Genomic DNA, 13,118 nt, shown 5'->3' on the forward strand with positions numbered 1-13,118 from the left:
GCAGGGCAGTGCAAGAAGCAGAAAAGGCCTTGGCCTCGTGTAAACACTGCTCAACAATAAGTCCATAAAACAAAAACATCTCTATATTATCAATGCTGTCTCCACCACAAATCCAAAATGTATCCCCACACTAGCTACTATGAAGAAAAATCAATCCTCTCAGCTGAAACCAGGACAGAATGAAAGGCAGAATCTGAGATTCAGAACATAAAATAATCTTTGCTTCTTGTATTTCATGGTAGGATACTCTAATTTGAACTCCTTTACTTGGAGGCAAAAGGAAAAAGGACTTTAGGTAGTTTTCAGACCATTCAATACTGCACATGAAGGTTTTGTGGTTATGGAGCTAAACTGGAACCCAGGAGATCTCTGGACAGTTCATTGGATTTTTTTGTGTGACCTTGGTATTGCGATCTCTATCTCAACTCCAGGAAGGAAAACAGGCACAATGAGATTGCTGGGTTTTTTTCACATTTTCTCCAGGCTTTTTTAATAGCTGACTATAAGCAATTTAGTACAAGAACTGTTGCTCTTTCTATGAGCCTTTATAGTGTCTACTGGAAAAGGTTCCTGGTGTTGATCTGTACATTCTTCCAGCTAATAGCTTTTTTTAAGTTATCAGGATAGCAAACTAAATGTCCCTACATCACCAACATTTTATGTTCACCTGGGCATTGTATTATCCTCCTCCATATTTGATTATAGATTGCTTCTTTGTTCAGAAAATAATCTGGTGATTCAGTAAATCACCAAAGTTCTAGAAAATTAAAATGAAATGCAGGTAGAATCCTGAAGTGATTGGGAAATTCCTTTTACCATTATTTTGACAGGAAAATCACGTGTGGTTTTGCATTTGAATAGTGTGGAGTCTTGTTGGTCTTATGCAGTAAAACTTTTAGAAGTTGCTTTGCATGATACAAAATTTGGGCCTTATCCTGTTTTGTCATGCCAAAAAGAGATCATTTATTCATCCAATAAGACCCCAGTGAGGGCTCTATTATATCATTAAAGTAAGTATTTATGCAGCTATGGTATATTTTCATATATAGTAAGTATCCCTGTAGGGAACAGATGGTTTTATTTTTGCTAAATAGTGATAATATTCTCTTTTTCCATACACCCTAGTTTTCTGGCGGAATGCTGTTCCTACAAGCTTGCCTCCAGGCCTAATGGTCATTGAAAAGATTATTTCTCCAGAGGAAGAAAGGAGGATGTTGGAAAGTATTGACTGGATAGGAGATGAAGATACTCAAAATGGTGGGCAAAACCATAGAAACCCAGACCTTCCATATTTTATGCAATTTTTTCCTACAGTTTCAGTTTACAAGAAATCTACATATTGGTAAATGTATTGCTTGAAATTATTGTGTATTTGTTCTTAGTATTTTCGAAATTGGGTCTTTTATTGCAAGTGATAAACTCCTGAAGTTTGGTGGTCTGAATTGTTATTCTGGTACGGATTTACTTTCTGCATCCAGAAACAACTAAAGTCTATCTTTAGGCGTCTTATGTCAAATACAAGGCTGTTCTGTGAACGTTACCCTTATAATTTGATGTCCATCTGAGGAGCTGTGTCTTCTGTTAAATCAAAAAGAAGTCAGTGAGACACATTCTGGATGCTTTTGTGCTTTCACTTGAGCCCTGTGGAGTTAAATCTTTTAATAAATGAATTGTTCTTGGAATTTACTTCAAGATTTCTGTATAAATTTTGTTCCTTGGAACACAAAGGGTTATATTGACCTTAGCTAGCATGTAACTTGGTGACTGATGAAGGTGAAGGATCGTGCTGTATTATTAATCATGTGCAAGTTCAGAGATCAGGGCAAGAATAACGATGGCTTGAGAAGATTGGTGCTCTCTGCTTCTTGCATGTACAAAACCACCATCAGTTTGACTTCAAACAGCAGTGAATGTGATCTTGATGCAAATACAAAAGGTAATAAGGCAGAAGAAGTGTGTGCCATGAAGAACAAGGGCCACATACAATGTTTCAACTGTTAATTAAAGAATGTTTTGATTTAACAGATGAGATGGAATAGGGGAACACAGCAAATTGCTTATACTGTTTTATGTAGTCTAATCTTACTTGTGTGTTTTTGCAGCCCAGAAGACTTTAAAACATAGAAGAGTAAAACATTTTGGATATGAGTTTTGCTATGATAACAACAATGTTGATAAAGACAAACCTTTACCTGGAGGTGAGAACTTACCTATTAAATAATATTTATTTCTCACTGCTGTTGGAACCATTATCTAAAGCCTTTAAGCCTCACTTAGATATGGATGTGAGATTCTAATAAAAGGAGAGCCTTCACTGTATCTTAAGCACACATTGAACAGTGCTTTTGAATGGGATCCTTTCCAAATTACTGTGAGTGCATGAAGCTTGTTTTCCAATCACTTGCAGCCAAGGGTTGCTGCCCTTTGAGGTCCAATCAAATAAGGCTTTTGGGATTGTAACTGTCATACTATTTTTTTTAGCTTTTATTTCATAAAACAATTATATGTTACCAATTACTTATTCATTTGTTTAGGGGTTGTGATGTATATTGCTGTGTATATTTATCATGACTAGCTTGAGGCTTGCTGGATGCACACCAAAATAAAATTTCCTTTGGACTGAAAGCAATTTTGAAAAGGTTTGAATAACTCTTATTTGGAGTTGAGAGCTGTGAGTCAGAGCAAAGCAAGTGAGTCATCTTATAGTCTTAGATTTAAAAATAGTAAAATAGGGGAGTTAAATTCCTATAAAACTTGAAGATGTTTAAGGTGATGCCTGTGGCTGTAGCTTCTAACAGAAGGATTGTGGTTACATTGTGGTTTTAACAGTGAAGCTATACAATCATAAAAGCATTGATATTTCAATTATTTTCTAGTCTCGCAGCTAGAATATTTTATGTGTGAGAAAAGCATAAGCACTTAATTGTGGGAGAACAATTAAAAAATAAAAATCAATAGATACATTAAAGGGCTGTTATTAACATGTTTGTGGGTGTTACCTCCAACAGAATTTTACAGTGAAGTCTTCAGGTGGAATAGCAAACCAAAGATTCATTGTACTGTAACTTTCATTCCTGTTTCAAGACCAGTTTAACTTCAGCAGAATTTTTGGTGATATTTAATTCAGTAACAGATTTTTAGGGGGTAAATTGTTTAGAGAGCTTTCTGCTTCTGACTTCCTGTGTAACAATGTTGCTTCTCGACTGCAACTTTTGTATTGTAGTTGGTGGAAACTTTGCATCTGACTTGATATGCTTTTATTTATGTGCAGAGATAGTGCAGTTTGCATTTGTAAGGAGTAGGCCTGATCCACTTTTGAATGCGGAGGCCTTGGAGGAATGGCCTTTCGAATTGCAAGATGTTATAAATCTATTGAATTTGTAAATCAAGGCCCCAATTCTGATCTGTGCATGTCACAGCAGATGCAGAGTGATTGTTATTAAAGATGCCCATCTCTGAAGCTGTTTCTATGTGTTTTGCCCAGTTATTATATTTATTGTAAAAAGAAAGGATGAAAATGTAAAAAACTATCCTGTCTTGCTTACAGTTTTGTTTCTGTAACTAGGTCTTCCTGAAATTTGTGACCTGTTCTTGGAGAAGTGCTTGAAGCAGGGATATATAAAACACAAACCTGACCAACTGACTATAAATCAGTATGAACCTGGACAAGGTAAGTTTATTAGTCCTTCAAAAATTTTGAGCTCTTTACCTTACATTGTGGTTTAACCCTGGCAGGCAACTAAGCACCACACAGCCACTGGCTCACTCCACCTCATTGATCACCTCCACAGGGGAAAGAATTGGAACAATAAAAGTGAGAAAATTAATGGATTGAGATAAAGACAGGTTAATAAGTTAAAAAGGAAAGAAAAGAACAACAAAACAAAGAAAAACAAGTGATGCAAAAAAAAGCCCCAAACAATTGTTCACTACCAGCCGACTGATGCCCAGCCAGTCCCTGAGCAATGGCATCTCCGATAAACTTCACCTCTAGTTTTATTGCTGAACACAACATCACATGGTATGGAATATCCCTTTGGTCAGCTGTCTTGGCTGTGTCCCCTCTCAACTTCTTGTGCACCCCCAGCTGACTTGCTGGTAGGGAAGCATGAGAACCAAAAAGGACCTTGATGCTTTGTAAGTACTGTTCAGCAATAACTAAAATGCCCCTGTGTTATCAACACTGTTTTCATCACAAATCCAAAACATAGCCATACAAGCTACTGTGAAGAAAATTAAGTCTATCCCAGCCAAACCAGTACAACTTAACAGAAAATCAGAAGAGAATAGCATCTAAATGTGATGTGGTATAGGGACAGGATTTAAGCACCCACTTAGTGTATTTTTGTGACCACAGATGCTTTGAATCAAAACTAAAGCCTTCATACTGGTTTCTGAACCTGGGAGCTTCTGTTGAGAAGTACATTTTTTTGATACCACTGTTACAGAAATTGATGGTGTTTCAGAGTCCAAGGCCATAACTATGGAAACTAAAATGAAAAAGATACAGGAATAAATAGTCATTTTTGGTTTTGTACTCAAGTGATTGTTTTCACTCCAAACTCTTCTTGCTCCCTGTACTGTGCATACAATCTTCAGGAAGCAGCTCTTACTGTTAGTACATATGATATAATGTTAATATATATAGTATATGTACTCATAAGTATGATACAAGCAGTCTTCCCTTATCTGAGGAATAAGAAATTACTGTCTTTCTTTCCCGAACTGGAGACATCTGAAGAGACATTTGCTTCTAATCACACCTCTAGGGAATAGTAATTCACGTGCTGTGCTTTTTGCTAAGATCAGTTATCAAGGCTAAGTATTTGGCTTCCTTTCTACAGCGGATATCTTATTTGTCCTTAGGAAGAAAGGACAACAGCTTTTCTTTCAGAATTAATGTCTGACAGCTAATACAGTGTCTGCCAAACAGGGGCTTGAAAAGGTGATTCTGTTGGTTTATGTATCTGACAGTGTGTTAAATTGATACAGTCTTGTGTTTCTGGCTGGGACATCAGAGGAGGTGTTAGAATTGTAGATTTCTATCAAGAATAGAAGCAGTTTAAAAAAAAAGGGGGGGGGCAAAATACAGTTTCTTATGTGCAAATTGTTAGGATATGAATGAGCCAGAGGGAGTCAGATTAATACCTTTAGTATCTGTGTTCCAAACCAGATTGTCATTGGAAGTTACACTTGAGATTTTAAAAAGTGACTGATGACTTTGGGTATCTCAGCTGTAGGGACTATGCTTAAGACACATTAAATGAATTCCTTTTTGAGGACACTTTTCTTGAGGGTTGTAATGATCTTTAAAGTTGTAGATTTACACTTGAAAGTTACCATCCAGCAGGTACGTAGGTCAATGTGGTCTTGATTGAATTGTCTGGGTGATGCTGAAGGGAGCAGTTGATGTTCTCCTGTTGCACAGTGAATTGCATTGACTTCAGTGTGGATTTGAAGGCAGTTTCAGTGCTTTATACTGAGGCAAACTTAGGAGTGAACACAAACAGATATGTGTCCTTGGTTTTCAAGTCTCACTGATTTCCTATCAGATTAAATGTTGGCCTCATAAAACATATACAAACAAAAACATCAAAACAAACAATATTACTTTCACTGAGACTAACAGAATTCAGAATATTTACATCTGGAGGCAAAATCTGGCGCGTAATAAGGATGCTTTATAGGGCTGACTGACACTGTTAGAGAAAAAATGTTTTCAGCTCAGAAATTCTATAGTGTCCAAAATGAATGTGGGTAGAATTTTTATTAAGCAAATATAACTGGTTTGGATCACATAGGAGTTACTCTGTCTGGGCCTGCTGTGGTGTCAAAGGAAGGTGTAGTTGCAGTTCTCCTGAGCTGTATGCTGGCCTTGCTCCACTGCTGGCTACAGTTCCCCACCATGCGGTGAGATCTTGCTGTGGTGTGCACAGTGCTGTTTCAGCACTTGGTGTTAAAATGTGTGGCACGAGCTGTGTGAAATGGCAGTTTCTTTCCAACAGCAGATTTGAAATAAAAATAATAAAAAATTTAGAACTGTCCCTTTGGCAGTTCTTAACTCTGTGTGGTTACTCATACACACACCAACAGATGTACTACCCATGGATTAGCCTAGCAATGGTGTGTGGAGTTCTCCTGGGAACTGCAAAGCAGAGGCAGGGTTTGACCTTGAGATCATAGTGATTTCAGGTGCTCTCTGCAGGAAGGAGAACATTTGGGGTCTTTAGAGGGTGAATGAGGCCTTTGGATGCTCTGAAATGTCTTCTAGATATTTCCACTGAGGATACAGGACACTTGCATTAACTGTGCATCTAATCTGGGCATGTAAATCAGACAATTGTCCTGAATTCTTTTGGAAGGCAACTTGCTCCTTTATGGTAAGTTTTGTTTGTTCAACTGTACAGCCTACTGTACATTTTTTTTATGTGGACATCCATGGCAGTAGAGCCTGCTAACAGAGATAGCACTCATTATTATTATACTGACTTTTTTTGTTTTTTCGTACACAGGAATTCCTCCTCATATTGATACACATTCAGCTTTTGAGGATGAAATAATCTCTCTCAGTTTAGGAGCTGAGGTAAACTTCGTGTTTGTATGTGTTTTGATGATGCTTTACTGAGAAGTTTCATTTTTGTGTTGTTTAATACGAGTTAATTTGATTTTCCATGGTGTCTGCTCACACTCATCTGAGTTTAATATCAAGCGTGTAAGGTAATATGATATGCTAATTAAATAAGTAAGCGCAATAAGATGTTGTCACTGGAAGATTTGCCAGTGCTTTCAGTGTTACCCTATTTTCAAGTCTTAGCATCCAGTTCTCCATCAACCTTCCTTCATTTTGTATTCATCTTAGAAAGCATATCATTCCTGTTTATATTCCTACTTCAATCTTTTCCCTGTGTCATCCCCTGTTCCCTCTGGTCTCATAAGCCTCCTGTTATTTTTATATTGAGTACCTTATAGTAGACTGATCTAGATGTATTAACTGTAGAAGGGCCAGTCAAAGTCTGAACCCTACAGAGCGAGTCGTGGTGCAGACAGAAGTAGACTGATCTCATGAGCTTCCAATGTGCGCAGATGATGTAGATAAAAAGTGGGAAGTGAAATGGAACAACAGTGAAATACCATGAAGTCATGCAACATATCAAGAGTAGGGCTGAAAACAGTCCATATCATCTAGTCTCAGTGCTCTAATTAGTGTCTTTACTCTTACTCTAGTTGGATTCATCTGCTGCATTGGCAAATTTTGTGTTACCTTCTCTGCCTTAAGCACACCTGCAGCAAGTCTTTGCTACTTGGTGTTCCCATCTTCCTACGCATTTCTTGAGTGTACTCTACACATCTGCAAGGCCTGCTTCCATTGCTGTCTTGGGCTTTTTGTGACAGGGGAGTTACATGTGTTGCAGTGTATTCCCATTGTACTGGGTAACTAGAAGCTTAACAAGGCTAAGAACAGGTTATCACAGTAGGTAATAAAGGTTTGACTTTTTAGTCTTTCCAATGAAAAACTATGAATGCTGTATGAGAATTATCTAATCTGCTACTGTTTTTTTTTCTTGCAGTGGTGGGTAGATGACACAGATGTGTGTGCTTAGACAGTTGTGTACCCGTATTACTGATAGCATTCTCCTGTTACAAAGCAACAACTTCGATTATTGCTCTTAGTTTGTCTTACTCTTCAGGCAAAGAGGAACACGGCTGGATATTCTAAGCACTGACATTTTTTGAATCTTTAGTCTGGGCTCTGCCATTGACTTCTTCTTTTCTTGCAAGTTGTGTAATGGATGTGGAGCTCCTGGGTCTAGGGGTGAGTCTAAGGAAGGATAGCTTTTTCATTAACATGTGTGGCAGTGGCACATGTGTGTTCTTGGTTGCTTGAAAATGGGGTGTCAGTGTTGCCAGTCCTCTCAGCATTACCATAGATGTATTTGTCCACCATTCACAAAAACATTCACTCTAGAGTAGGAATGTCTGGGATTAGTTGTGAGGGTGGTATGCACAGTGGTAGTAGAGTTGTTAGTGCTTTTGTTTTGGAATCTCCAAAGGGGAGGGGCTACTTCAGAACTACTGCAGAACCCCACCCTGTTCTCTTGTGTTCAGATGGAATCACATGGGGTTTAAATTGTGTCTGTTGTCTCTTTTTCTGTTGGTGGACACTACTAGGAAAACTCTGGCTCCCTCTACTTCATTCCCTCCCATCAGGTATTTATACACATTGATAAGAACCATCTTATCTGAGCCTGAGCCGTCTTTTGTTCAAGCTGATCAGTCCCAGGTCTCTCAAGATCTTGTGCTTGCTTTCTGTACCATCCCACATGCTCCTGCTTGGTTACCTGTCCTAACTGGTTGTGTTAAGAGTAGGCTGCCTGGCAGAGATGCCTGCTCGGCACTGCGCACACCACTTACAGCTTTTCTCACTGGTTTTCTCTCCTCTCCTTCCTCCTGCATTAGCAGGTGGATGTTGGGGCTCTCATCCCCATAACATCTCTCTCCATTAAAGATACAAATATATAAAAATCTCCTGATTTAAGGATACTCCTTAATCATCTTCATGGCCCTATGCTGGACTTGCTCCAATAAGTCCATGTCTTTCTTGTAGTGGGAAGCCCAGCCCAGTCCAGTCCCAGTACTGGAGACAGTACTCTAGATGCATCCTCACCAGTGCTGAGTAGAGAGGAAGGATCACCTCCCTTAACCTGCTGGCAGTGCTCTTCCTAATGTAACCCAGGAGGCTGTTGGCCTTTTTTTCTGCAAGAATACATTAGTGACTCATGTTCAACTTCTTGTCCACCAGGACCCCAAGGTCCTTTTTGCCAAAGTTGCTTTCTAGCTGATCAGCCCCCAGTGTGTAGTGATGCATGGGGTTATTCCGGACCAGGTGCAGGACTTTGCACTTCCCTTTGTTGAACTTCATGAGGTTCCTTTTGGCACCAGTTCTCCAGCTTGTCCAGGTCTCTCTCAATGGCAGCATGACCATCTAGTGTATCAGCTGCTCCTCACGGTTTTGTGTTGTCTGTAAAATTGCTGAGAGTGCACTCTGCCCCATTGTCCAGGTCATTAATGAAGATGTTAAACAGTGTTAGCACCAGTATTGACCCTGGGGTGCACCACTAGTGACATGTCTCCAACCACATTTTGTGCCACTGCTGTCTTCAGTGATACCTTGCAGCCTAAATCACGTTATTGAGAATCAGTCTTTCTCTCAGTGGCAAATGAGTCTGTCCAGTATGTGGTGGGTTTCCCTTAGCTGCATTCCAAGTGTCCACCAAGTCATTCTATCACTTCCCTTCTCAGCAGGACAGGGAAGGGAGCAAATAAGATGGAAAAAACCCCTTGTGGGTCAAGATAAAAGCAGTTTAATAAAGCAAAAGGCCACACATGGAAGCAAAGGAAAACCAAAAGATTTATTCCTTACTTCCCATCTGCAGGTGGTGTCTGGCCGCTTCCTGGAAAGCAGGGCTTCAAGTATGTGTGGTGGTTGCTTTGGAAGACAAACATTGTAATACCCCCTACTTCCTCCTCCTTTCTCTTAGCTTTTATTGCTGAGCAGATATCATATGGTATGGATGTGGTGGGTTGACCCTTGCTGAGGGCCAGGTGCCCACCAGAGCCGCTCTATCACTCCACTCCTTCTCTAGACAGGGGAGAAAAGGTAGAATGAAAAAAAAACTTATGGGTCGAGATAAGGACAGGGAGAGATCATTCTCTAATTATCATCACGAGCAAACCAGACCGAACTTAGAGAGGGAATTCATCTTATTTATTACTAAGCAAAACAGAGTAGAGGAATGAGAAATAAAACCAAATCTTAAAACACCTCCCCCCACCCCTCCCATCTTCCCGGGCTCAACTTCATTCTCAGCTTCAACCTCCGCCCCCTCTCAGCAGCGCAGGGGGACGGGGAATGGGGGTTACGGTCAGTTCATCACGTGGTGTTTCTGCTGCTTCTTCATCCTCAAGGGGAGGACTCCTCTCATCGTTCCCCTGCTCCAGCGTGGGGTCCCTCTCACGGGAGACAGTCCTTCACGAACTGCTCCAACGTGAGTCTCCTCCACGGGGTGCAGACCTTCGGGAGCAAACTGCTCCAGCGTGGGTCCCCCACGGGGTCACAAGTCCTGCCAGCAAACCTGCTCTGGCCTGGGCTCCTCTCTCCACAGATCCACAGGTCCGCCCAGGAGCTTGCTCCAGCGTGGGCTTCCCATGGGGTCACAGCCTCCTTCAGGTGCCTCCACCTGCTCCAGCGTGGGGTCCTCCATGGGCTGCAGGTGGAATCGCTACACCCCCTCATCCTCCCTCCATGGGCTGCAGGGGGACAGCCTGCCTCACCATGGTCTTCACCACGGGCTGCAGGGGAATCTCTGCTCCGGCGCCTGGAGCACCTCCTGCCCCTCCTTCTGCACTGGCCTTGGTGTCTGCAGATGTTCTTACATCTTCTCACTCCTCTCTCTGGCTGCAAAAGCGCTCTCTAACTGTTTTTTTTCTCTTTCTTAAATATGTTATCACAGAGGTGCTGATGGGCTTGGCCTTGGCCAGCGGTGGGTCCGTCTAGGAGCTGGCTGGCGTTGGCTCTATCAGACACAGGGGAAGCTTCTAGCAGCTTCTAACAGAAGCCACCCCTGTAACCCCCCCCCCCCCCACTACCAAAACCTTGCCACGCAAAACCAACACAATGGAATATCCCTTTGGTCACTTGGGGTCAGCTGTCCTGGCTGTGTCCCCTCCCAAGATCTTGCCCACCCCCAGCCTACTGCTGCAGGGGGGAAGAAATGTTGGAGAGACAGCCTTGCTGTCTGCTCAGCAGTAGCCAAAATACTGCTGTGTTATCAACACCTTGCTTGCTACCGACACACAGCACAGCACTGTGAGGGCTGCTATGGGGAAAATTAACTCCATCTCAGCCAGACCCAATACGCAGTAACAAAGCACTGTATGCTATTCTGGTTTTGTTTTTGCAAACTTGATTTATCTTGATAAAAGGAATAGTTATTGGCATGTGGCATATGTGTTCATTTTAAATATGAACAATCAATCTTGAGAAGAAAAAAAGGGTGTGATTCTTTACAACTCTGCATTTGTCTTGCATCAGATAACCTACAACAATCCAAGCTCCTATGCTTTTGTGAAATGAGGTAGAAATGTAGGTATGAGTTTCTCTTTCCTACCTCAGTCACATGGAACAGCTTTGTCAAGAGGCACAGAGAAATCAAGTGGCTCAATTTTGTTCTAGTTGGTGTAATAGGTTGTGTTTTGGGGAGTTTGCAAGACAGGTTAAACTTAATTTGAAGGAGAAATAGCTCACTATTACTTTGTACATCTGCCTAGCTTATAAAAAACACGAAATAGTTTGAGGGCAAAGCAGTGAGATGTGATGTGTCTTGTCCCATAAAACTCCAGGAAAAGTGAGGGTCTCAGGCTAATCACTTGTCTATTTTTGACCCATTTCTTTGGCATCTCCTGGGAAACTGCAGAAAAAAGTGAGACTTCCAGAATGCCCTATGGGCTTGTAATGGCATTTTATAAATCACCACATTCACCCTTTCTTTATAGGAGCTGATAAACTGAAAATATTAATGAATATCAGTTTCAGTGTTGCGTTATTGAATACAACTTTCTTTAATTTAGAAGTTGTTATAGTAGGAGACAAAAGGCAATGGGGTAAAATCAGTTCAGAGTGATTTTTATTAAACTTAATGGCAAACCATATGTCTCATGTCTGTTAATTTGAACAAAGTACTGCAAAACAGGGAACAGTCCTTTCTGTTAGGAATTTACTGTATTTACTTGAGTTAGGTGTTATTTTCAGTGTCTCCATTTGGTGTCTCTAAAGATACGTAATTTCACAGTATTCCATCTCAGGAGCCTGGCCAAGTTTGCAGCTGTCTCAAAAAAAAATCCTAGTTAAAGCCTGCGTCAAATTTCCTTTTGTAGGTTTGCAGCGGGAGCTTGATCAATATTGAGATGTCTGTTTTTCCAGTTTTCTTATTTTGCCATTTTACATGCTGTCATGTAAGCCTTGATTCATTAGAATTTTAGAAATACAGAGGTAAGATTTCTATAATGAGCTAAGTAGTGCTGTGAGCATATCCAACCCATAAAAGAATTTTCCCTTCCTGGCTGCAGAGCTTATCCCAATAAACAGCTAGTGACACACTGCGCTCGATTTCTCCTCATCAGCTCTGCCCCGTTCTGTCCGAGACTGCCATGGGATACCTGCTGTCCAATGCCGAAGGGCTAAGCACAGTCATAGTTTTCCTGACAGGTGTGTTGTGTTAGCACCGTACTATGATTTATGTTGTTCTGTCCCTCTTTCCTAACATCCAGCCCTGATGTGGAAGCCCCAGGCTTGTCATTCTCTTCTCCTTAGGTTCTGCTTTTCTTCCTTGAGTGCCTTACTCTGCTTCCTGTCCTTATGCCTTGGCCTAGCAGAAGGCTGGTGTGAACCCTGAGAGCTGCTGTGATGCTGTGGCTAAGCACCTGACCTAACGTCTGTGAGAGGGAAACTTCAGGGGTCTGAGTCAGATTTGTGGCTCAGGGTTAGAGGGGCCATCTGTGGATCCTTGACCTCTGCCTAACTTCTGTTCAGCTGAACACATATTCATCGTGTCTTAGCCTGCAGATATTAAGTGCTTTGATTTATGAAGAAAAGCTGTGACTCTCTTAAGCCTTGAAAGCAGAGCAATGTTACAGAGGAGAAACGCCACCAGACCTTTTGAAATACGTATGACCGATGGTCATCCCAGAACCGATAGAATGAGGTACCCTGCTACAACTCATCTCTCGGGCTGATTATGGACCATTTTCCCCTTCACTTTTGCTTCTTATCTGTTGATCTATTGCTAATCTGTCTTGGTTAACAAACAGAAAGCTGTAGCTGCTATAGCAGCAGCTGTTTCTGTAATAGCTGCTTGAGAGATTTTATCAGAAGCCTTTAGAAAGTCTAGATTGTACCCAGCCTTTGACAGTTAGTACCTGTTTCATGTCTTGTATGGGCTCTAACAAGGTGGGCAGGCACTGGATATTGTTGTATTAACTTTGTGGTCCCGCTCTTAATTTGCCTATTTTGGTTACTTGCTGATTCAGTTTCATTTACTATTTACATTAATATTGCTGTA

At 41.1% G+C, this 13,118-nt stretch overlaps 1 protein-coding gene across 4 annotated transcripts in view; it reads left to right on the forward strand.

The window, feature by feature from the left end:
- ALKBH8 (alkB homolog 8, tRNA methyltransferase) overlaps positions 1–13,118 on the forward strand; it is a 49,813-nt gene that overhangs the window by 7,384 nt on the left and 29,311 nt on the right. For all 4 annotated transcript variants that reach the window (XM_075742278.1, XM_075742280.1, XM_075742276.1 and 1 more), the window contains 4 exons: positions 1,126–1,257; positions 2,103–2,198; positions 3,566–3,670; positions 6,513–6,583. In XM_075742278.1, coding sequence (XP_075598393.1) covers positions 1,126–1,257; positions 2,103–2,198; positions 3,566–3,670; positions 6,513–6,583 — 404 coding nt within the window. The remainder of the gene's footprint in view (positions 1–1,125; positions 1,258–2,102; positions 2,199–3,565; positions 3,671–6,512; positions 6,584–13,118) is intronic.

This window comes from Balearica regulorum, chromosome 1, assembly GCF_011004875.1.
Source record: "Balearica regulorum gibbericeps isolate bBalReg1 chromosome 1, bBalReg1.pri, whole genome shotgun sequence".
In the NCBI taxonomy this organism is placed as follows: domain Eukaryota; kingdom Metazoa; phylum Chordata; class Aves; order Gruiformes; family Gruidae; genus Balearica; species Balearica regulorum.